The 26,359-nt window shown below is 45.0% G+C and overlaps 1 protein-coding gene across 8 annotated transcripts in view; it reads left to right on the top strand.

The window, feature by feature from the left end:
• Window positions 1-26,359, top strand: part of specc1la (sperm antigen with calponin homology and coiled-coil domains 1-like a) — a 520,876-nt gene that overhangs the window by 149,356 nt on the left and 345,161 nt on the right. For 5 of the 8 annotated variants that reach the window (XM_072499675.1, XM_072499723.1, XM_072499693.1 and 2 more), the window contains exons 3-7: window positions 1,659-1,833; window positions 15,802-17,432; window positions 18,794-19,001; window positions 22,696-22,769; window positions 24,011-24,213. In XM_072499675.1, the coding sequence (XP_072355776.1) occupies window positions 1,659-1,833; window positions 15,802-17,432; window positions 18,794-19,001; window positions 22,696-22,769; window positions 24,011-24,213 (2,291 nt within the window). The remainder of the gene's footprint in view (window positions 1-1,658; window positions 1,834-15,801; window positions 17,433-18,793; window positions 19,002-22,695; window positions 22,770-24,010; window positions 24,214-26,359) is intronic. The other 3 variants (XM_072499732.1, XM_072499715.1, XM_072499704.1) reach the window with 1 other exon arrangement.

Raw genomic sequence — 26,359 nt, 5'->3', positions numbered from 1 at the left:
CGCAATGTCTCAAGATCTCATTGGATCTCGCGAGATGTGACGAGGCCGGTAAATGTCGCAAGAGCTTCTCGTGAGATTTACCGGCCTTGTTGCGTCCCGAGTCGGTGCCGATAGAACGCACCCCTTATATCATTGGAGACGGTTCATTTAGGATGATCTCGTATGAGGGGATTATGAGCAAAGGTTAAACAGTTTTGAACTCATTGGAATTTAGAAGAATGAGAGGTGATCTCATTGAAACCCATATGATTCTTAAAGGGTTTGACAGGGTAAATGCTGAGAGGATGTTTCCCCTCATGGGAGAGTCTGAGACCAGAGGGCATAGCCTCGGATTAAAGGGGTGCCAATTTATAACTGGGATGAAGTGGAATTTCTTCTCTCAGAGGGTTGAGAGCCATTGAAACTCCTTGCCACAGAGCTGTGGGGACAGAATCCTTGTGTATATTTAAAGCTGAGATAAATGGACTCTTGGATCAGTAAGAGAATCAAGGGTTACGGGGAAAGGGCAGGAAAGTGGATGTGAAGAATGTCGGATCAACAATCCTATTGAATGGTGGAGCAGCGTAGAGGGGCCAAATGGCCTACCACTGTTCCTATTTTTTATGGTCTACATGACTAACAAGAATATTGTTTCAGTGAATCTTGGAAGAATTATGAGTGATTTTCAAGTAGCTATCGTGGTTTGGGGGATCACTAGGAATAGAGCTTTTTTAAAATATCAAATGTATTTTTTAAAGCAGTTTTGCTTTCATTTATTGAAACCAGATGGAGAAGGACGAGTTAAACAGCATTGCTGCTTTTATTGTGTTGCCATTTGTTCAGAAAATCCTGGCATAACTTAGAAAATCTAGCAAACAATCCAATGCAGACTGTATATCCTTTGCAAACTTCTTTTAAATAAATGTGAGAATTGGTACATTACGTTCCAGGGCAGTTTGACCTTTGGAGAACCATACTTGGCTGAAAACCTCAGGGTTTGATATTTTAATTACATCAATGCACTTGCTTGCATGAAAACAGGCTGGAATGTCAGAAACACATTTACTTTGAAGACTATCCCTTAGCTGATTTCTGTTAAACATTACTCTGAAAAGAATAGACAATCTCCCTTCAGAGGTTGCTGCTTAGCCACATGGTATTATTTAAGGGGATATGGCAATTTGTGCTTCCTGTAACAGAATGGAGGAGATTTAAAGAAACACCTGTAAATAAATGTTAGTTGACACTTGAACTGTTGATTCAAAAAATGAGCTGCTTGCCCTGTTAAGTGAAAAACAACGATCTTTTCTTTAGTTAACCGTGTTACACATCATGAGAATGCAACTGGTCAGGAACCTTCTGACCAGTACAAAATGGATGTTGCTGACTAGCCACAGGTGTGGTTGCAGTAACACCGCTTTAGCCACATGCATTCATTTTAGTACACAATCAAAATGGTTCAGGCCAATGACATTTCATCACAACTTAGTTGTTTAAACTAACAGTCAGTAAGTGATAACATTGCTTTTGTGGACCTCGTTTTGGATGTTTTATATGCGGGATGGGTAATGTGACTGCCACAGCATCACAATCTTTTGGGAAATCTCCTGGGACAAACCCAGGTAGCATTGTCAAAATTTACTGTGATTTTATCCTTGTGGTTTCTCCTTGTACAACAGAGCAAGAGCCGGAGCAACGATGATCTGTTGGCTGGGACGCCTGGTGGACTGACTTTGACCAATAATACCAAAGTTAAAAAGAACCTCTGCCCACCTTCATCAATAGGGTCGAATTCTGCAGCATCAGGATCGACTGCTAGCAGCAATCCTGAGGGCAAAACAAAGAATCCTGCAGGTTTGTTCCTACTCAGCTCAACTTTTAATTTGCACTTCCAATTGATTTTTGAAGCTGCTATTTTTAGTTTCAAAATTTAAGCAATTTTGTATTGTTCATATGATCGTGTACACTGAGGGTAATCCTTTCTGGCATTGTGCCCTTGCATTCCTCGATTTGACTACACGGTGACCTGTTCCATGTATCTCACTAGCGTGTGGGAATCATACGATCGTTCATGGCTTGGTCACATGGTGGCAAGGAATCAACCACTCCCTAACTTACCAAAACTTGATGCTGAATTTGAGGCCTGCAAGGATGGAGTAAATCTGCAGCATTGCCTAATGAAATGTTACCCAAAGCTTTCTCCGCTGTGACTCCATTATAATGCTTTTCAATTGACGAAACCCGGGAGGGTGTGGTCTGTGTAGCTTGCTGCCAGATTGGTTGTGAATGATATGGCCCAATCCCATTTAAAACAAAAGGCTTTGTGTGATGTAGTATGCTGGTGCATAGGATTCTGAGAAATTAAGATCATCGTATCCCTAAAATGGAGACTCCTGTCAGCAGTATAGCAATCATCATTCTGCTTGCAGCAGAGGCATTCACACAATCGTAACTTGCACATCTTTGGACTGTGGGAGGAAACTAAAACACCCAGAGGAAACCCATGCAGACACGGGGAGCAAGTGCAAACTCCACACAGTCACCCGAGGCCGGATTTGAACCTGGGACCGCTGTGCCACCGTGCTGCCTATCTTTTCTTTCAGCTTGTAATGGTTTTCACTGTAGACTCACAGAAATAGGAGGATGCTAGCATTAGAGAGAGAGAGAGAGAGAGAGAGATCTTCTGCACAAAATACAAAACTTTATAACAAAGTGTACTATTTTGATGCTCCTTACTTCCTCTGCTCAACTTGTACATCTCCAATAAAGAGCCATGAACCAAAACGATAAAGACTGAATAAAATAAATTGGAACTAAGGAAATCAACAGGAAGGGCGCTTTCATGATCTTGAGGTGACACTTCTGATGCAAGCTGGGAGCATTCCAGCAAAGAAGAAGGTTAGGAGAACATAAACAGTGTTCCATGGATGTTGTAGGAGATAGAGATTATGATAAAACATAAGATAGTGTATGCTGCATGTCAAGTAAGAACCAGGCCAATTGTAATATGTTGAGAGGGCAGGTGAAAAGGAAAATAAGACTGGAAAGCAGAATATATAAGATTAGAATGATGGCCAACATAAATGGGAACTCAAAACTTTTCTGTTGGACTGCAAATAATAAGCAGGTAGCAAGAGATGGAATGGGTCCAATTCGGGACAAAGAAGGTGATGTATGCTTCAAGGTGGAGGACAAGGCTGGAATTCTTGATGAATACTTTTTTATTCAGAACATGGGGCGTCATTCTCCGACCCCCCGCCGGGTCGGAGAATGGCCGTTGGCCGCCGTGAATCCCGCCCCTGCCGAAGTCTCCGCTCCCGGAGATTGGGCGGGGGCGGGAATCGGGCCGCGCCGGTTGGCGGGACCCCCCGCTGGATTCTTTGGCCCGGATGGGCCGAAGTCCCGCCCAGAAATTGCCTGTCCCGCCGGCGTAAATCAAACCTGGTATTTACTGGCGGGACCAGGCGGCGTGGGCGGGCTCCGGGGTCCTGGGGGGGGAGCGCGGGGCGATCTGACCCCGGGGTGTGCCCCCACGGTGGCCTGGCCCGCGATCGGGGCCCACCGATCCGCGGGCGGGCCTGTGCCGTGGGGGCACTCTTTCCCTTCCGCCTCCGCTACGGCCTCCACCATGGCGGAGGCGGAAGAGACTCTCCCCACTGCGCATGCGCGGGAAACTGACAGCGGCCGCTGACGCTCCCGCGCATGCGCCGCATTTCCGCGCCAGCTGGCGGGGAAACAAACGCCATTTCCGCCAGCTGGCGGGGCGGAAATCCCTCCGGCGTCGGCCTAGCCCCTCAATGTTGGGGCTAGGCCGCCAAAGATGCGGAGCATTCCGCACCTTTGGGCCGGCGCGATGCCCGTCTGATTGGCGCCGGCTTTGGCGCCAGTCGGCGGACATCCCGCCGTTGGGGAAGAATTTCGCCCATGGAATCTGACAATATTAAAAGTGGAGCTAGTAGAAACAATGGATTGGGTGATAATTGAGAAGGTGGTGGTACTGAAAAGGCTGTTTATACTTGGGGTAAATAGGTTACCAGGTTCCAGAAAACTCTTATCAATGTTTTGAAGGAAATGGGCTTGCCATAATCTTCAGATTTTCCCTAGATATGCCAAAGGATTTCAAAATGGCAAATGGGACACCGTTTCCAGAAAGGATACAAGGACAGTCCTTGAAGCTAAAGACCAGTTAGTTTAGTGCCGAAAGTGGGCTAGGTTTTATAAAAGATAACAAAGCATAATCAACAGGTAATTGGAGATGTTTAGTTAATGAAGGTTAACCAGTGTGCATTTGTATGTTTAAGTTAATGGAGGTTAACCAATGTGCATTTGTAAAAGTCAGATCATGTTTACCTAATTGAATGTTTTGATGAAGTAGCAGGATAACTTGATGAAGGGAATGCAGTGGATGTTATCTATATAGATTTTAAGCAAGTGTTTGACACATTGTGACATATAAAAGGCTGGTGAACAAAATTGAGGCTCACAATAGGAAGGTCAGTGTCAGCTTGGATTTCTAAAACTTAGCTAGAGGACAGAAAACAGAGTGTGGTAAATTGTTACTTTTCATGTTCCCAAAGGGTTAGTTCCAGGACCATTGCTTTATATATTTCATATGCATAAAGATGTGCAAGTTTGGTGGATTGGTCATGATCAATGCACAGGGTTACAGGAATAGGGCAGGGGAGTGGGCCTAGGTAGGGTGCTCCTCCAGAGGGTTAGTGCAGACTCGATGGGTCGAAGAGTCTCTTCTGCACTGTAGGGATTACATGATGTTTTTATTTGGCAGAAAGGATTGTGAGAGGTAATATAGACTTGATTTGTTTATTCATTCATGGGTTATGGACCTCGCAGGCTAGGCCAGCCTTTGTTGCCGTGCTGAACTGCCCTTGAGAAGGTGGTGGTGAGATGCCTTCTTGAACTGCTGCAGTCTTATGTGGTGTAGGTATGCCCACAGCGCTGATGGGAGGGAGGTCCAGGATTTTGACCCAGCGACAGTGAAGAAACAGTGATATATTTCCTCGTCAGGGTGGTGAGTGACTTGGAGGGAAACTTGGAGCGGGACTTCCATGTGATGATTTTCCCAGGTATCTGCTGACCTTGTCTTTCTAGATGGTAGTGCATGTGTTTTTTGGAAGGTACTGTCTAAGGAGCCTTGGTGACCTTTGCAGTGGCAAAGCTTGCTTGTGCCCCACCCCTGAAGGTGGCATGTGCCCCACCCCTGAAGGTGGCATGTGCCCCACCCCTGAAGGTGGCTTGCGCCCCACCCCTGAAGGTGGCTTGCGCCCCACCCCTGAAGGTGGCTTCTGGCCACCTCGAGTAGACTATATCGAGAGCAGTTTGATAGTATAGAACTTGAATATTGCTGCGAGACCATTTGCCAAAGTGTTTCATCTTGTAATCATCAGGACATATTGAAGGAATTGAAGCCTGATAAATCCCCAGGACTTGATAATCTACATCCCAGAGTACTTAAGAACGTGGCTCTAGAAATAGTGGATGCATTGGCGGTTATCTTCCAGGATTGTATAACTCTGGAATAGTTCCTACAGATTGGATGGTTGCAAATGTAACTCCACTATTTAAAAAGGGAGATGGAGAGAAAAAATGGGAATTATAGACCAGTAAGCCTGCTGTGAGTAGTGGTGAAAATTTAAGAATATCAAAGACTTTATAGCAGAGCACTTAGAAAATAGTGGCAGGGTTGGACAGTCAGCATGGATTTATGATGCGGAAATCATGCTTGACAAATCTACTGGAATTATTCGAGGATGCAACTGGTAGTTGACAAGGGGGAGCTAGTGGATGTGGTACATTTGGACTTTCTGAAAGCTTTCGACAAAGTCCCGCATAAGAGATTAGCATGTAAAATTAAAATGCATGGGATTAGGGCTAGTGTATTGAGATGGATAAAATCTGATTGGCAGATAGGAAACAAGGAGTAGAAATTACTGGGTCTTTTTCAAATTGGCAGGCAGTGACTAGTGGGGTACTGCATGGATCAGTGCTAGGACCCCGCACTTCACAATATAAATGAATTAGAAGAGGGAACAAAATGTAATATCTCCAAATTTTTAGATGACACCAAGTTAGGTGGGAGGGTGGGCTGTGAGGAGGATGCAGAGATCCTTCAGTGTGATTTGGACAAGTTCGTGAGTGGACAAATGAATGGCAAATGCAGTATAATTTGGATATATGCGGGTTATCCACTTTGGATGCAAAAACGAGAATGCGAACTATTATCTGAATGGACATAAATTAGGAGAGGAGAATGTGCAACACGACCTGGGTGTCGTTGTACACAGGCCACTGAAGGTAATCATGCAGGTACAGCAGGCGATAGTGAAGGCAAATGGTATGTTGGCCTTCATTGCGAGAGGATTCAAGTACAGGAGCAGGCATGTCTTGCTGCAATTATCCAGGGCCTTGGTGAGGCCATACCTGGAATATTGTGTGCAGTTTTCTTATCTGAGGAAGGATGTTCTTGTTCTAAAGGGAATGCAGCGAAGATTTACTAGACTGATTCCTGGGATGGTGGGACTGACTTATGAAGATGGATTAAATTGGTTAGGATAGTATTTCCTGGAGTTCAGGAGAATGAGGGGGGGAATTTCATAGATACATATAAAATTCTAACAGGGCTAGACAGAATAGATGCAGGAAGGATGTTCCCTATGGTAGGTGTTTCCAGAACCAGGAGCCACAGTTTGAGAATATGGGGTAGACCATTTAGAACAGAGATGAAAAATGTCTTCACCAAGAGAGGAATTTGTTACCACAGGAAGTAGTTGAGGCCAAAGCATTGCATGTTTTCAAGAAGCAGTTAGATATAGCACTTAGGCAAAGTGGATCAAAGGATTTATGATGGGGGTAGCACGGTAGCGCAAGTGAATAGCACTGTGGCTTCACAGTGCCAGGTTCAATTCCCCGTTGGGTCACTGTCTGTGCGGAGTCTGCACATTCTCCCCGTGTCTGCGTGAGTTTCCTCTGGGTGCTCCGGTTTCCTCCCACAGTCCAAAGATGTGCAGGTTAGGTGGATTGGCCATGCTAAATTGCCCTTAGTGTCTAAAAAGGTTAGGAGGAGTTATTCGATTACGGGGATAGGGTGGAAGTGAGGCTTAAGTGGGTCGGGCAGACTCAATGGGCCGAATGGCCTCCTTGTGCACTGTCTGTTCTATATGGCGTAAAAGCAATATTAGGCTATTGAATAGAATGATCAGCCATGATCATAATGAATGGTGGAGCAGGCTCGAAGGGCTGAATGCCCTCCTCTTTCTCCTTTTTTCTATGTTTCTATGACCTCCGGAGGAAGCCAAGATGAAGCATCCTCTTGGCATTTCTGGCTGAAAATGGTTGCAAATGCTTCAACCTTGTCTTTTGCATTGATGTGCTGGGATCCCCCATCATTGAGGATGGAGATATTTGTGGATCCTTCTCCTCCTGTTCGTAATTTAATTGTCCTCCATCATACCCAACAGGACTGCAGGGCTTAGATCTAATCCGTTGGTTGTGCAATAGCTTAGCTCGGTCTGCAACAGGCTGCTTTTGTTGATAAGCATGCAAGTAGCCCTGTGTTGTAGCTTCATCACGTTGACACGTCATTTTTAGGTATACCTGTGCTGCACCTGGCATGCCCTCCGAAACCCTTAATTGAATCAGGGTTGATGGTAATGGCTGAGTGGGGGATATGCCAGACCATGGGTTTACAGATTGTGGTTGTCTGAAATTCTGCTGCTGCTGCTGATGGCCCAAATGTCTGCTGGATACCCAATGTTGAGCTGTTAGATCTGTTCAAAATCTAAGGCAAGGACAGAGGAAGCTGGAAAGACCTATCCCATTTAGCTTGGGAGTAGTGCATCCTCAACGTGAAGATGGGAATTCATCACCACTGTGTGATAGTTACTCCTACCAATACGGTTATGTACAGATGCATCTGTGACTGGAAGATTGGTGACAATGAGGTCAAGAAGGTTTTTCTTTTCTTTTTGGTTCAATTGTGTGGTCGGCAGAACATCCTTTTGGACAGTGGACAGTATCCTGTAGCAGAAAATACCATTCAAAGCCACTACATAATAGCAAAGAAGAACAAACACCAGTTACAGCACAGGAACAGGCCCTTCAGCCCTCCAAGCCTGTGCCGATCAGGATCCTGTCTCAACTAAAACCTTCTGCACTTTTGGGATCCATATCCCTCTATTCCCATCCTATTCATGTAGTTGTCAAGATGCCTCTTAAACGTTTCTGTTGTATCTGCTTCCAGGCACTCATCACCCTCTGTGTAAAACAATTTGCCTCGCACATCCCCTCTAAATTTTGCCCCTCGCACCTTAAACCTATGTCCCCATCTAATTGACTTTTCCACCCTGGAAAAATTTGTCTAACTATTCATTCTGTTCATTCCACTCGTGAATTTGTAAACTTCTATCTGGTCGGCCTTCAACCTCCGTCGTTCCGGTGAAAACGGTCCGGGTTTATCCAACCTCTCGACACAGCTACTACCCTCCAGTCCCACGCAACCCTCGTAAACCTATACCCTCTCCAAAGCATCCACATCCTGGTAGTGTGGCGACCAGAATTGCATGCAATATTCCATACGTGGCCTAACTAAGTTTCTATACAGCAGCAACATGACTTGCCAATTTCTCGACTCAGTGCCTCGATCAATGAAGGCAAGCATGCCATATGCCTTCTTGGCTACTGTACCCACCCACATTGCCACTTGCAGTGATCTGTAGACCTGTATGCTTAGATCTTTGCCTGTTAATACTCCTGAGGGTTCTGCCGTTTACTGTATAATTCCCAAGCGTGAAACAGTTTGCTTAACCTGTTGTCCAAATTTTGGGATACTTTGCCTTTCTAGGGTAATTTAAGAAAAAAGAAATTGAGTACCCAATTCTTTTTTTCCCAATTAAGGGACAATTTAGGATGGCCAATCCACCTACCCTGCACATCTTTGGGTTGTGGGGGTGAAACCCACACAGACACTGGGAGAATGTGCAAACTCCACACGGACAGTGAATCGGGGCCGGGATCGAACCTGGGAACACAGCGCTGTGAGGCAGCAGTGCTAACCACTGCACCACCATGTCGCCTTTTCCAGGAGAGGTGGACTGGGCACTTTTTAGTTCTGAAAGAGGCAACCTTTGGCCGATTTGAGTTTGTGCAGTTTACACTGAAACATGATCTGATCAGGATAGTCATTGTCCCGCAGGATAGCTTTGATATTTCTTCTAGCACTTTGATCGCTCTGCGTCGACCTTGCAAGGTGAGCAAATGGCTAGGACTTGTTCACAAGATAGCTGATAAAGCCAATCTTGCAGCATTTTAAAAAATTTGTTCATGGATGTGGGCATTGCTAGCTGGGCCAGCATTTATTGCCCATCCCAGAGGGTATTTAAGAGTCAACCACATAGCTGTGGATCCAGAATCACATAAATTCTCTTGGCTTAAAGGACATTAGTGAATCTGATGGGTTTTTACAATGATTGATAATGGTATCAAAGCCATCGTTAGGCTTTTAATTCCATATTTCCATTGAATTCAAATTTCACCATCTGCCGTATTGGGATGCAAACCCAGGTCCCAAGAGCATTGCCATAGGGGGTCTAGATTACGAGTCCAGTGATAATACCACTACGCTACTGACTCCCTTCTGGAGCTATATGAATCTAAACATGTATGTTAACTTGATTAACAGATCGAGGAAAGGGAGCATGCTAGATTTTTCAATCTTAAAAGAGATTTTGAGCATGGGTCTTTGGTGAGGGTGCAGAGGAGATTCATCAGAATTGCTCCAGGGATGTGGGCTTTTAGTTACAATGTAGGGGAAGCGGAGGTTATTCTTGGAGCCAAGGAGTTTGAGGGGAAATTTGATAGATGTGTACAACTTTATGATAAGTTTGGATAAGATAGACATGGAAATATTTTCCCATTAGCTGGTAGTACACGAAGCAGAGCAAGAGACACGGGTAATGTGAAGAACTTTCTCAGCGAGTAATCGTGATAAAAAAGTGATTTCAAATTGAAATTGATGGGCACTTGAAGGAAATAAACTGGCAGGCTATGGCTATTGAGTTGGGGGACGTGGGATTCGCTGGCCTGTTCTGTGGAGAGCCTGCATGGACTCAAACAGTCTGATGGCCTCCTTCTGATTTGTAATGATTCTCACTTGTAAGTAAGTTTATACAAACCCTCACTGCTTCCTTATTTTCTGTTCTTATTACAATCCCAGCTGATGTTACAACTAGGCAAGTTGGATTCCAGATGAGAACCCGCTTGATAGATCCTAACGTTTTTGAAACCACGGAGGAAAGTTATGGAACAAATTCACAGGTGTCTGAAGATTAACTTTTAACACGCACAATAAAACATTCATTTAACAAGAAAAATTAACAATGAACATCAGACAAAAAGTTGGAAAGATCTTAGTACAACGACCAGAAAATTATTTGTGCCTATGCTAGAACCTCCGTGTTATCCAATTAACCCTACTTCCCTGTTCTTTTACTGTAGCCCTGTATTTTTTCCTCTTGGAAATTAATACTGTACAAGGGAATCTAGAATATATCCTTGTAATCTCCTCCAAACCTATAATCATCTGAGAACTTTACATTCCCCCAACTGTGGCTACTTGTGCATCTCCCAACTTCCTTCATCCCAACATTGGTGGCTGTGCCTTTAGCCTATCAGGCCCTAAGTTTCTGCCCTAAATTTCATTGCCTCTCTCTCCTCAAAGGCACTGCTTAAAACCTACTTCTTTAACCAAACAATGGTTACCTGCTTTAGTATCTCCTCTTTTGATTCAGTGTCAAGTTTTGTCTGATTCTGCTCGTGTGATGTGCCTTGGGATCTTTTACTATGTTAAAGACATGAGATACAGGGAAGCAAGACATGATTCCTTGATTTGCAATGGGCTCAGCACTATTGCTCGTCTCTCCTGATACCATCTTGTCAAACGGACGCAAAAACCTCTGTCCACGATAGTGAAACTCACCTGTGCCATTCCATCTTGTCTCACAGAAGCCTACTGTTTCCCACCTGTATCTCTTAGTTAATATTAGGCAAGGGCTCCAGTTTGGTGTGCTGCCTGCTAATTCCACATTCCTATGAAGGGTGCTTTTCACTGTAACTGAGACTAGAAGCTGTTTCGGGATATGGGGTGCTGTTCGTTGTGACTGACATTCTCTGGAGTGACCCTGGACGAGGAGACCTGACTCTTGAATCTCCATGCCAACAATAGACATCAAATATCTGCTCGGGGCATAATGTTCTTCAATAAAATTCTAGGGGAACGTGATTCGAACAATGAATCTCACCATATCCAACCCCCCCTCCATTAAAATTAGAATTGATAGCATGTATTTTGCTCCTATCTGAATCCAGCAAAATGTTTTTCCCATTGACCAGCACTGATGATATGTGAGATGTTTGCTGATAGGAATGTTGAAAATGGTTGTGCCTGTCATGCCATTCTGCGCAAGTGATTGTGCACCTCGCATAGTGTGGTAAGTTATTCCAAGTTGTTAAAGGAAGCTGTAGAGCTGAACTTATTAACCTCTTATTGGAAGGTGCAATTTGACTGCCTGTAGGCTGGCCTAGCTTCCCGTCACTAGAGTACACTGAGTTACTGGAGTAGGGGCATTGCTTGTGTATTCAGGCTGTTCAGTCGAGAGCCAGTGCAATATCTTTGTCCTTTTTAAATAACAATCCTTTCAAGATAATTAATGCCCTGTAAATAATGTACAGAAGGACTTGGAGCAGTTTTATTCAGTTTTAATCCAATATTTTGTGCAAATCTTTAAAGCGGCAGCAGCCAAATTGAAAGGTTTTACCTGTTGGGGTTGGTGCTTTGTTAATTACACATGTCTGGAACATATACAGTCACTTGAAGAAAACAGCTAAACTTCCATATGAGTATGGAGTAGGGTTGGTAGTTGTGAATTCTTCCATTTTCGGCAATGCTTCCCCTGCACACATTGTTTTGTTGCCTCTCGGTTCACATGAAGTCTGTGCCGTATTCTGTTTTCTTTATGGGAACCAGTTTATTCATCATGGAGATTATAATATAGTTTAAGTTCCAGTGTCTAGTGAAATGGAGATTAGGATTCTCTGCGTTGGTGCTTTTTTAAAAATTGAATAGTGGAGAGATTGAGTTACTGTACTGGATTTCAGTTGCTGTACCTTTGTGAAAGGGTCTGATGTGAATTTGCACTTCCAGCTGGGGGACCAGGCCGAGCACCTGGTGAGGTGAGATCTTTAAGAGGGGGAATAGAAAAAAGAGCAAAAACTCAAAGGGGGACCAAACGGAACGGCACTCCGGGGAATCGGAGGACCCCAGGTGCTTGCCCTCTGGACAAGGTGGCACCCTGACACTGCTGGTGCCATCCAGGTGCCAGGGTGGCAGTGCCAGTGTAGCACTTTTCACGCTATGGGGATCTGGCCCGTGGGTGCCATGTGCAGGGGGTGGGGGTTGCAAGGACCCCCTTATAGGTGAGTTGGGCTTGTGGGTGGGAGTTTGGGGTCGAGTCAGGGGGTCAAGAGATTGGGTCGCTATTTAAAAATGGGGTCCTGATTTCTCACTGCTCTGAGGAGTTCCAGTGAATGGAGTTCCTCAGTGCAGAAAATGGCACTAAGTGCAGCCTCGGCTTCATGTTCCCCACTGAGGCCTATGATTTACCCGAATGGCCGTTTGATAGCCTGTTTCTCGGCACTCCGAGCGCCAGAAACACCCGGGAAATCATGCGCTATGGGAATCTGTTGCCATACGGATGGATTGCGCTCATAGAGTTGTGTACAGCAGTGTACATGCAAAAAGAAACACAATGCATAGTATTATCATGTGATGTGCATTGTATATAGTCATCATTGATTTAAGGATGGTGTCTACTCGGGGCCATCTTTAGATTGTGCCATCTTTAATAATCTTTATTGTCACAAGGAGGCTTACATTGCAATGAAGTTACTGTGAAAATACCCTAGTCGCCACATTCCGGCGCCTGTTCGGGTACACAAAGGGAGAATTCAGAAGGTCCAAATTACCTTACTTCGTGTTGTAGTCTTTCGGGACTAGTGGGAGGAAACCGGAGAACCCGTACGAAACCTACACAGAAACAGGGAGAACGTGCAGACTCCGCGCTGTGAAGCCACAATGCTACCGTGCTGTCCTGTGCTACCATGCTGCCCTATGGATCTTTATATGACTGAACAGGCCAACTCTGGACCTGCAGATCTTTGGGGACATGTGTGGTGGGCTTTTGCTCACATCTAGACTCATGCACTCATCCTGCAGATTTGGGAATACAATTTTGCTCCTGCTGATGTCCCACGGTACCCCGTGAATGTCTAGTTTTGAGCGGCTACATGTGCCCTGAATCTATCCCATTTATTACGGTGGTCATGCCACACACCACAATCCCCAGTGTGAAGGTCTTGTCTGTACAACTGTTGCACTGTTATCACTTCCACCAGTGCTGTAATGATACAGGTACATCTACAGCAGGTGGATTGGTGAGGGGGAGCTGCAGTAGTTTTACATAGAACATACAGTGCCGAAGGAGGCCATTCGATCCATCGAGTATGCACCGACCCACTTAAGCCCTCACTTCCACCCTATCCCAATAACCCCATCTAACCTTTTTTGGACACTAAGGGCAATTTAGCATGGCCAGGCCACCTCACCTGCACGTCTTTGGACTGTGGGACAAAACCGGAGTACCCGGAGGAAACCCACGCAGACAGTGGGAGAACGTGCAGACTCCGCACAGACAGTGATCCAGCGGGAATCGAACTTGGGATCCTGGCGCTGTGAAGCCACAGTGCTAACCACTGTGCTACCGTGCTGCCCTAGGTTGTAGGCCAGACCAGGTAAAGAAAAACTTTTTCCCCTAAATGGTTTTAGTGAAAGGGGCAAGGTGGTGCTGTAGTGGTATTGTAACTAGACTAGTAATCCAGGGACCTAGGGTATTGCTCTGGGGATCCTGGTTTCAATCGCACCATGGCAGATGAGGAGGGGGGGGGGGGGTGCATTTTTAAATGTGTTTAAATCAGTCCCACCATGGCAGCTAGTAGAATTTACATTCAGTTAATAATCTGGAATTGGGATACAGTATCTGTGTCATTAGAATACAGAATATCTGAGTAATTTGTGTCATGTGAGAGTACCTTTAAGAAATGGGTGTTTATAACTGGGTATGTATATAAATATCTGTAGTGAGAGTACCTTTCAGAAATGGGTGTTTATCAGTGATGTCAGAGAGTGGGTGGAGCTGGGCTGTCTGTCAACTTTTTACTTTCGTTTTAGGCTGTTTGCTGCAGGGTGTGTTTTAGTTTCGTTTTCAGAGCTGGATAGCTGCAGTCACAGCCAGAAGGGGTATTACTCTCTCTCTGTAATCTAAAAACTGTCAATCGATCCTTTGGTGATTTAAAACTAATAACTGCTCTCAGTAGTGACTTTAACCTGTTGTGCTTCTGTTAAAGGTTTTGTTTTTAAGTCTTATGGATGTTAAAAGGAAAGCTTAAAGGATTACTTCGTGTTGTAGTCTTTGGGGGTTGTATTTGAATTAATGGTTGCTAACATGTTCACTGTATGTTTTAAAAAGGTTAACTTGAGTTCATAGAATAAACATTGTTTTGCTTTAAAAAATACTTTTCCATTTCTGCTGTACCACACCTGTAGAGTGGGCCGTGTGCTCCCCATACCACAATCTAGTAAAAGTTGTGGGTCAGGTGAACTCCATGATACACTTTGGGGTTCTCTAAACCCTGGCCCATAACATTTGACACATGATGCATGTCTGGATCTGTTGTGGACACTATTGATTGAGATTGATCACTGTGATTAATCAACTATGATCCATTATGGTTATATCATGAAGCTACAGGATGTTGGTGAACAAAATTGACTTCATCTTGCAATTCCTGTGTTCCTATGTGTGCTGAGGGGAAGAGGAGGAATTTCAGGGGTACTGGATGTTGTCACGCAAGAATCGCAGAGTGCAAGGGAGGAAACCAGCAACCTTTGTACCTGTGTTTAAGAAATGATTATAATTGTTTTTGGTCAGCACTCTTAATTTCATGTTAGAAAATGGGCGATGATGGCATGTCTTAAGTTGAATGTAGCTTGGTGCTGGACGTGTTGCTGCTGAGTCAGGAGGTTGCAGGTTCAAGCCCCACTCCATTACTGTACTTGTCAGCCTACTGATGCACTCTTCAGTGCAGTACTGAGAGAGCGCTGCATTGTTGTCAGCACCATCTTTCAATAAAATTAAAACTGATGCATGCCTACCTGTTTGGATAGCTGTGAAAGACCCAAGCGCATATTATGTGGATTCTCCGATTACTTTTCATGGATCTAGCTGTGCACAAATTGGCTGCCATCTTAGTAATAATAAGGACAGCACTTCAACAGTATTCCATTGGTTGTGATGAGCATCAGAGAGATGTGGAAAGTGCTGCTTAAATGCAAATTTGCTCATTCTTTAGTAGGTGCTGTATCCCTTCCAAACTATTCCGACAAGTCAGCTTCATTTCAGCACATTGCGTTGCTCTTCCTGGTTGGACAAAAGTTACTATTTTCGGTGTTTTGCTGAAGAACTGTAGGGCTTAATGTGTGATGGCTGCTTTAAATTCAAGAGATGTTTTTCCTTCATTAGAGATTGGGAATGAAGATGAGATTATATTGCTTTAGTTTTGAGAGGGACACTAGTCATTTTTTCGCAATTACTTAACTGGGTGTAAAAAAAAAAGTAAGTCTAACAGATCAAATATTTAAGATTTTTGTAATGTCCTTTGTGGAGATTTAAAGTTTCTTTTATTTTTGTCATCCAGGTATGAGTGCCACAGCCAAACGGAATGCAGCTGCAGGAAATAAAGAAAGCAATTGGAACAGAGACAAAATCCGTGATCGACCACGGCAGAGTACAAACAAAAAATTATCCTCTAGTGGCCAAGGAGGTAATGATGCTACTAAACGCTCACGCAGTCGGATGTCAGCAGAGTCTGAAACTCGAATGAGTAAGTCCAAATCTGATGGACAGATCAGTGATAAAACTGCTCTGGAAGCAAAGGTAAAAGATCTCCTTGCTTTAGCTAAAAATAAGGACATGGAGATTCTGCACCTTAGAAATGAACTTCGAGACATGCGTGCTCAACTGGGACTGAGCAATGACTTGGTGGAAGGAGAGGGAGAAGAAACAGTTGAAGTAAAAGAAGGTGTTGTACCTCATCAGCCTCGGGATGTTGAGTCGAGTCTTCTCCAGTTGGAAGAGCAGAACTGTACAATCCGCGATGAGTTGAATCAGCTGAAAAATGAAAACCGAATGCTAAAAGATCGATTAAATGCTCTTGGCTTCTCTTTGGAGCAAAAGTTAGACACCACTGAAAAGCTGCTTGCCTTTCAGTCCTCAAGTCCTGAGGTAGCTGCTGGCAATCAGAGTGATGGAGGCATCTTAACTTCCTCAGTGGAGGGATCAGCACCTGGGTCTATGGAAGACCTCCTGAGCCAGGATGAGCACACATTAACTGACAACCGCAGCAATTCTCTGGACAACCTGGACAGTGAATCCAGTGAAGTGTATCAACCGCTTACTTCCAGTGATGATGCATTGGATGCTCCTTCATCGTCATCTGAATCCGAAGGTGCGCCGAGTAGGGAACGGTCAAGGAAAGGGAGCAGTGGGAATGTAAGTGAGGTATCGGTAGCTTGCTTAACAGAGCGCATTCACCAGATGGAAGAAAATCAACACAGCACAGCGGAGGAGCTCCAAGCTACCCTTCAGGAACTTGCAGATCTCCAGCAGATTACACAAGAGTTGAATTCTGAGAATGAGCGGTTAGGGGAGGAAAAAGTCATTCTGATGGACTCCTTGTGTCAGCAGAGTGATAAATTGGAGCACTTCAGTCGACAGAATGAGTATTTTCGCTCCTTGCTGGATGAGCACCACATTTCTTATGTTCTAGATGAAGATGTAAAAAGTGGCCGCTACATGGAACTAGAGCAAAGGTATATGGACCTTGCTGAAAATGCACGCTTTGAACGTGAGCAACTCCTTGGAGTGCAGCAACATTTAAGCAACACCCTGAAAATGGCAGAGCAAGACAACAAGGATGCTCAGGAATTGATAGGTGCTCTCAAAGAACGTAACCACCAAATGGAGCGGATCATGGAGTCTGAACAAAAAGCCAAAACAGCCCTTGCTGGAGCATTGGAAGAATATAAAGCAACTGTTGCAAATGATCAGATTGAGCTGAACAGGTTCAAGGCTCTATTAGAACATGAGAAACAGAAGGTTGCTGACTTGTACGTCTTCCACAATGCAGGTGACAAGTCAGATTTACAAGAACTGTTGGAGACCACACGACTGGACAAAGAGAAAATCGAGGCCTTATACAATAACCTCCAGGAAGAACTGGCTCATACTCGCAATGATGCAAATCAACTGCAGGATACCCTTGCTAAGGTATGATGAGTGTTAAAGTAGTGAATAAACATGACTTCTAAGGGAATCCACCAAAACAGATTCCAATAAATGTCTTCTGGTATGTGAACCATATTAGCATACATTTTTAAATGCAAAAGCATGTCATCTCTCCTTATAATCTAATACTTGAAGCCCTGACAATATTTTGATGAACTTCCTTCCTTTTGTTCTTTTAACCTCCGTTCAAACAGCCAAGAATCCCGTATGATCTTTCAACAGCCAAATTAGTTTGCCCTGCCACCTTCAAAGATTTGAGTATATACAACCCGGGTGTTGTTCATGCCTTCTCAATCTTGCCCCTCGCCTGAGGTGTGGTGAACCTCCGGTTAAATCACCTCTCCTCCTCAAAGGGGAAAGCAGCCTATGGTCAAGAGAGTAATGCCAAAGGTTGGTAGATGAGATCTAGAAGCTGCAGTTGCAGTTTTATTTACTGTTCACAGATAAGGCGGTACAGTTACGGCGCTTGAGAGGATAATGTTCGAACATGGGAGAGGGCCAGTCGTCTCTTGGCTTGACAGTTGAGTTGGCAGGCGACCTCCTGAGAGCAGGTTTGAGACTCGGGTGGGAAGTTGGTGTCCGCACCAGAGAAGGTTAATGGGGCATTTGAGCGTTCTATAAGAATCTTCATAGGTCGGATCCACCTGGGGAGGGGTTGGATACGTGGAGTTTTTTGAAGGCTGAGAATGAACCAAGGTGGAGGAGGAAGACCGGTAAGGGTTGGAAAAGCCTTTGGGTGCGGAGGAGGTCCTGACAGCTATTGGGCGAATGCAGACTAGTAAGGCTCCGAGGCCTGACTGATTCCTGCTGGCATTTTATAAAAGGTTTGCAGGATAGTTTGTATTAGCACTAAGGCTGGAGCAGTGTCTCCCTCAAGTTATTGGGGAGAATCAGACGGGTTTCGTTAAGGGTCGGCGATTGTTGACCAACATGCAGCGGTTGCTAATTGTGGTGTTGTCCCCGTCTGAGGGGATGGAGCAGGAGGTCACTGTTGCATTGGATGCCGAGAAGGCTTTTGATAGGGTAGAATGGGGGTATTTGTTTGTGGCACTGGAAAAGTTTGGGATAAGGCTTAAATTGATGTCGTGGGTACGATTGTTGCGTAGCACCTAACTAAGTCAGTGTACGCACAAATAACGTGAGCTTGGGGTATTTTCAGTTTAACAGGGGACAAGATGGGGTTGCCCTATGTGTCCCTGTCCCTCCCCCCACTCCCTTTCTGGCATTGGTGATAGAACCTTTGGCCGTTGCCCTGAGGGTCTTCAGGTATGTGGAGAGGGATAATGAGGTGGGGAGTGGCAGTGTGGAATATTTTCTCAGTTGTTGTATTCTCCATGCCTCAGGTTGAAGATGAATATAGAATTTTCCAGGAAGAAGCCAAAAAGCAGATAGATGACCTTAACCTTAATGTGGAGAAACAGCGAGCTGAACTGGAAGAGAAAGAAACTGAGATCAGTGACATGAAAGAGACCATTTTTGAACTAGAGGATGAAGTGGAACAGCATCGAACAGTCAAACTCCACGACAACCTCATCATCTCAGACCTGGAGAGTAAGTACAGCGAAATCCAACCATTGAGACATTGGTTTCTAGGTTGTGTGTGGTGTGCTGGGTTGCAGTTGAAGTACAATGTACAAATTCTATGTATGCTCAGTTTATAGCTGGTTTCTGTCAGAGTTTCTAGAATTACAAGTTTTCAATTTTTGTATCGCATCCATTTGACTTCTGATCAGCATTCCACAGTCCAATAATAAATTGGATTATTTATGGACTTGAGTTTGAGCAAGGATCCAAGATCAGTTTAGGGTTGCACAGGAGGGACACGGATTTAGGAAGGGGACTGACTTGGGAAAGTGACTACCATTTGGCTGCAGTAAATGAAGAGTAACAAACAGGATCCAAGGTGGGTGGCACTAAGAATAATTCTGTTGTCTTGGACACGTAAACGGAAGGTCAAAGGTCAGTGAGCAAATCTTGGAATGCAACCATGAAAGATTCACTCAATTGAAATTAACGAGTATGCTTAATTGTGGCAGCAGTGTTAAATGAAGTGTCATAGGACAGGGAAGTAAATGCGCACATAAAACATTCCACTTCCACTGCTACCCAGAAGTTCATTCTACCTTTAGGCAGTTGATAATCGTGCTGTAGCATTACCATTCTGATGTAAACAGGACCGAGGCTTCTGTTACTCCACTGTGCTATTCATACTGTGTTGAGAAGGGAGCATCTCATATATGAGATACTGTATGTCTTGACCGTTTTGTCTCCATGTAAAGTGATGGAAGGAAATACAAACCAATGAATGAGGGAAGATGGTGTTGAATGCTTGTTATGCAATACTGCAAGTGTAAGTTGCTGCAGTTTGACATGGGGTGAACTGAGCATGCCTTTTTAAAAAAATGTTTTTATTCTCCATTTTCAAATTTTCCTTCGAAATTTACACCCCACCCACAAACAGTAAACCTCTGAAAGAGTACAGTACATGATACCTAAGAGTTGTACACCCCCCTCCCCCAAAGTCTCCAACTCCTCCTGTCCACTGCCTCTTGTAAAACTCCCCCCCCCCCCCCCCCAAACTTTCCACCCCGGCTAGACCACTTGGACCCTGTTCTGCCAGGCTCCGATGGCCGCAGCTCCTCACCCACCTCACTCCCATTCACCCGGACAGCGTGGAGGCCCCCTCCCGGGTCCCTTCTCCCTTGCCCAGCCCTAGGAAAGGCCAGAAATCCCCTTTTAGCACACAAACCCCGCATATCCACCTACACCCCAAAGAGCCCTCATTTCGAGTGAAAGTCCCATCACTTCCCTTGTCCAAATATATACAACATTGGCTCCTTTAGCCCATACACCCGCATGCAGTGAAACAAAAAAAAGAAGAAAATACAGTCAGTCATCAGGTCACATCGGCACATGGCCATTTCTCAATTTCTCAGTTCTGCCACAGTTTTTCTGCCTTCGCAAACTCCTCCGCTGCTTCCGCCGTTCCAAAATAAAAGTCCCTGAGCTTGTAAATCACCCTCAGCGTCGCTGGATATACAGTGCCGCACTGCACCTTGCTAATGTACAGTGCCCTCTTCACCCGGTTGAAGGCAGTCCGCCTCCTCGCCTGCTCCACCGTAAAGTCCTGGTATACACATATACCAGCTCCAGCCCACTGCACCGCCCGCTTCTGCTTGGCCCAGCTCAGGACCTTCTCCTTCACACTGTACCTACGGAAGCACATAGTCACTACCCTTGGCGGCTCACTCGCCTTTGGTACAGGCCTCCACGATCGATGAGCCCGATCCAGTTCATATCGGGAGGGATCCTCCCCCCTCCCCCAATAGTTTCGCCAGTATCACGGCAAAATACTCAATCGGCCTCGGTCCTTCAACTCCTTCGGGCAGCCCCACAATCCTCAAATTCTGTCGCCTGGATCTGTTTTCCAGGTCTTCCATTTTTCCTCGCAGATCCTTGTTAATGTCCATCACCTTCCGCATCTCCTTCCCCATCGAGGCAAGTTGATCACCGTGCTGCAATAACGTCTCCTCCACTTCCTTCAGCGCCTCCCCTTGCTCTCGCACCTCCGCAACTGCGCTCGCCACCGCCGTCATCACCGGGGAAATCGCCTCCTCCACCAGCGCACTCAAAATCTCTCTCATCACCTTCCTCATTGTCTCCATGTATCTTGTAAACTGCCTTTTGAATTCCACAGCCATCACCATAGTTATTTCTTCAGCCGTGAGCAATGCGGCCTCCCCTGGTGCTCCAGCCTCCATTTTCCTTGGTGACCCCGCGGTGACCTTTCCACTCCCTGACGGATCTTCAGCTGTTTTCTTTACGGACGATTTTTTGCTTACCCTCGACATTTTTCTTCACTGTGCCGTCACTGTTTCTTCCTGCTTTTGCCACCTCCATGGACTCTGGGACCGGGCATAAAGCCCTGAAAATGCCGTTCCCGAACGGGTGCGCTCCATTGTGCGGCCACTCCCGCCTGCCGTCACCGGAAGTCCAATTGAGTATGCCTTCTATAAATGATTTTGAATGTGAATCAATGCCCTCCAGTGGGGGAAGATTGCTGTAACAAGCTGGTTTTAAAAAATTGCACTTTAATCTGTTCAAACTTTACTAACACATTTATATTACACAACGCTGTGACTTTTGGACCCTGACCCTTAATTCAGATTTTTCATTCAGCCCAATAATCTATTCTGGTTTCAGTAAGATTCTCCTGCTTGTCCACCATTTAAAGAAAAGGTTTGAATGCTTTGCATCGTTTGTATTATTGCTCCATTTGGAAATCCCTGACTTTATAATTCATTATGTGGAGATGCCGGCGTTGGACTGGGGTGAGCACAGTACGAAGTCTTACAAACCCAGGTTAAAGTCCAACAGGTTTGTTTCGATGTCACTAGCTTTCGGAGCGCTGCTCCTGAGGAAGGAGCAGCGCTCCGAAAGCTAGTGACATCGAAACAAACCTGTTGGACTTTAACCTGGTGTTGTAAGACTTCGTATTATAATTCATTGCCCATCCCCGATTGCCCTTGAGAAGATGGTGGTGAGCTGTCTCGTTGAAGCACTGCAGCCCATGTCGTGTGGCACACCCAGTGTTGTGAAGGAGGGAATTCCAGGATTTTGACCCAGCGACATTGAGGGAAGCTGATATATTACCAAGTCAGGATGATTAATGATTTGGATGGGAACTTGCAGATGATGATGCTCCCGTGTGTCTGCTGCTCTTGTTCTAGCTGTATAGGTTGGAGGTTTAGAAGGAGGGGAGGGGCGGTTTGTAGGCCATGGGAGTACGGTCTGGTGGGGAGTTTGTGGACATTTTGCTTACCATCTTGGCGGGGTGGGGGGGTGGAGGAAGGAGAGTTGTGAGTATCAGGAGTATTATCTGACGGTTTGAAAGTGGTGAGGTGAGTGTTGAGGCTGGTCCTCAGACCTGGGAATCTTGGATGTTGGGAGCATCTGAGAGAGAGCTTTTAGGCACATTAAAATATGGAGTAGGTTTTGAAGCATTCTCGAGGATCTGGCAATATTGGGATGGTTATCAGCCTTTGTGGGTCAGGAAACCTGGAAGACCTGAGGGAGAGAAGGAAGTGAAGGCTGTGGGTCCACTCAACTGTTGTTAGAGATAATGGAGGGGAGGGCTGTGAGAGGACAGCGTTTGCTTGAGGAGCGGTCTTAATTCTTCCCTCCTGACTGCAGTTGGATGGAAGTTTCTAACCTTGATATTTACTGTGGTTCTTCCTCTCTGCAGACTCTGTTAAAAAGCTTCAAGATCAGAAACATGACATGGATAGAGAGACCAAAATCCTAAACCGGAGGCTAAGGGTAGGTTGTTTATTTTACTGTGAGTTATTGAATTTGCTATTTCCCCACATCGTAGCTGAGTTTGTCTCAAAAATATACTATTTAAATTGTGGCAAAAGTAGAAACCAAACACCTTGTCCTTGAGTTCCCTTTTATGGATCCTTCTTTCCATCCAGCTTTCTTGATGATTCAAGTAAATCCCTTGGTTGATTTCCACCCTCCTGTCCTGATGTCATGCACTATTCTTCCTAGTATAGAGAAGATGTGTGTGAATGGTTTGGGGTTTGCCCACCTCTTTCTTTATTAGGTTTCCCACTTTGATGGTTTATGCCAACTCCAGAAAGCTGACTGAAGTGGGGAGTTGCATTCAATTCGTAGAACGCAGGGTAAAGGTGCCATAGTCTCTTGCCCCCTCCCCCCGCCCCCTCCAAGGGGGAGAGATGACTTTAACCTGAGAAGCACCATACTTCAAGCGAGGGTCAAGGTTGAGAAGATGGAGCCTTCAGAATAGCCTCAGCCATTACAGGAATTGAACCAAAGCTGCTGGCCTCGTTCTGCATCACGAACCAGCTGTTCAACAACTGAGTAAGCTAGCCCCCTATTCGTATTCAATTCGTATATTCTAGCATTGACGATTTGTTAATACATAATGTCCTCTCAGTTGGCAATTCATGCACATTAGTTATGGGTGTATTAGTTAAGGATGAGGAACATGTAAGGATGGAGCTATACTCATAATTTTGCAGAACAGTTGAGCTTTTATTACGCATTGACTCAAAAGCAACAATATAACTGAGAAAAGAACCAAGTACACCAAACTCGTAAGGTGCGCGACACACACCAAGGAACTGATTGAACTCAAACCTGCAGTGTTCTGAAGAGATGCTGACCTCTCTCAATGTCAGAATATTTTGCATGTAAACCAGAAAAAGTCTGAGGAAAAATTAGTTCAATTTTTTCAGCTTGGACTCTGGTTTCCCTTGTGGTGACTTTAATGCTGCCGCAGTCGACCATTGGCAACTGTGATGTTTGGGTGTGGATAATTATGTTTATTGTTCGGTAATGGGTGTGAGCTGGAAGGTGTAAAGTAGAGACGGCCATTCAAAGGAGTGAAATGGGTTTGGTAAACCTCCACCCATTACTAGTGGACAAACATTCACAACTCTGATTTTGACATAATTTAACTTAGTTTAGTTGCCCTGTTATTATGGAAGCCCACAATGATGCCATTAATTCTGAAACAAAATATTTCTTCAAAATAGGAGGAGTCGGCTGAGTGGCGACAGTTTCAAGCCGACCTCCAGACTGCGGTTGTTATTGCAAATGATATTAAATCTGAGGCGCAAGAGGAAATCAGCGACCTGAGACGCAGACTTCAGGAGTCAATAGAAAAAACTGAAAAGCTCGCCAAAGAATTAGAGGAAGTGAAGACACGCAAGTACGTGGGATGTTGTGATGTGACTTGGTACGTTGTACAATAGCTAGAATCACATCCTGAGCTAGGTTAACGCTATGTGTCATTATGTGCAGTTGATTGTTTACATTGCTACATGGCAGTGGGGGAGGGACCTAGAACAAGCATGGAGGGATAGAGAGGACTTGTGATAAAAAGAGAATCCTGAGGGGGCATCTAAATATACTAAGCTGTTGGTTAGTATATTTAAAAAAAAAAAATTTAGAGTACCCAATTCATTTTTTCCATATGAGGGGCAATTTCGCGTGGCCAATCCACCTACCCTGCCCATCTTTGGGTCATGGGGTGGAACCCACGCAAACATGGGGAGAATGTGCAAACTGCACACGGACAGTGACCCAGAAAATTGAAATGGGAGTCCTAAATGTAAACATTTCAGGTGGGAGAGATTTTTCAGACATTTATATACAGATCTGCTAATATTACTCACAACATACACGAGTGTTGTGCCATGGATTGGCCAGGGTATCATCTTGCTTCTAAAATTGAGCTATGTTTCCTGCCCCATTAAGAACAGCAACTTGAATGGCAATAAGTTAGCATAGCTTGAGGTCACAGAATCACAGAAAAATACAGCGCAGAAAAGGCCCATCGAGTCTGCACCACCGCATGAAAGGCACCCGATCTGCCAATCCGAATCCCATTTGCTAGCACTTGCCTGATAGCCTCGAATGTTATGATGTGCCAAGTGCTCATACAGGTACTTTTTAAAGGATGTGAGGCAACCTGCCTCTACAACCCTCCCAGGCAGTGCATTTCAGACTGTCACCACCCTCTGGGTAAAAAGATTTTTCCTCAAATTCCCCCCATAACCTCCTGCCCCTCAGTGTCCCCTCTTAACTGGCCCTTCAACTAAGGGGAACAGCTGTTCCCTGTCCTGTGGCCTCACCAATGTTCTATATAACTCCAAAATGACCTCCTTGCTTTTGTAATCTATGCCACGATTGATAAAGGCAAGTGTAGCACATGCTTTTTTCACCACCCTATTAACTTGCTCTTGCATTCAGATATCAAACACGCTAAGGTCTCTTTGTTCCTCAGGACTTCCCAGTGCCATTCATTGAATATTTTCTTGTCAGATTGCTCCTTCCAAAATGTAACACCTCACACTTTTCAGGATGAAATTCCATCTGCCACTTTTCTGCCCATTTGACCAAAACATCTATATCTTCCTGTAAACCAAGACTTCACTGTTAACCACCCGGCCTATCTTTGTGTGATCCGCAAGCTTACTGATCCTACCCCCCACATAGTCATCTAAGTCATTTGTATAAAGTTGCTAACTTTTGGTTGGTTCTTAATTTGGCTCTATTTAATCACGTTTGCTCAAGAGTCGCTAGGTATCTTTCGACACTGCCACAAGGTTCAGAACCAAATACTAATCAATGACTCGATACACCAGTTAGTAAGTTCAAAAGCAATGCTCATTTATTTACACACAGTCAAATCTACTCATGCATAAACTCTACAAACTAAACTACCACTATTACTAAGGCCTATACTTAGCTTTGGGCGCCCACTCAGTCAGAGGAACAATGGCCGTTGCTCGGTTCTGAGGCTGCTGGGTTGAGCTTTTACAGGAGCAACTAGGAGCGTCTTATCTCGTAGCGTGCATTGACTTGGAACTTACTTGGTCTGCTGTAGCTGCTAGGCTGGTCTCTCTCTTCGCTGAGAGCCAAAGCCAAAGGAGAAAGATTCTCCCTTGGGTGATACCTCTTATACTGCAAAAGGCTTTGCGCTCTTTTGGGCGGGCCTTGAACTTGGCCTCAACTAATTGGGTCTTTTCCAATCATCGGTATCGATTTTCCTCCAGTAGAGGGGTGGTTCCCTGATCGCTGGGCGTGTCCTGGTGACTCAGTCTGCTTTGTCTTAGCTTCTTATGGCGCCAGGGAGTCTGTCCTAACATTGTGTATCTAAATGTTTCCCTTTTGTCCCCGGAGATGGCTCATTGGTATGTAAATCATTTGGTAGTTTCTGTCCTGTCTGAGCTTTAAGGTTCTAATCAACAGACAGAGCTTGTTTGTTTCTTAGCATTGTCCAATTTTCCCTGCAGTCTTTGCAAGTGTCCATTTTGTAATCGGGACGTGGCCATCCCAGATGGCTACACTAAATGACGAATAATAGGGAATCCAGCACA

The sequence above is a fragment of the Scyliorhinus torazame genome, chromosome 1 (genome assembly GCF_047496885.1).
Source record: "Scyliorhinus torazame isolate Kashiwa2021f chromosome 1, sScyTor2.1, whole genome shotgun sequence".
Taxonomy (NCBI): domain Eukaryota; kingdom Metazoa; phylum Chordata; class Chondrichthyes; order Carcharhiniformes; family Scyliorhinidae; genus Scyliorhinus; species Scyliorhinus torazame.
The sequence above is the reverse complement of the archived record's forward strand: the minus strand, read 5'-3'. Positions and strand labels throughout refer to the sequence as shown.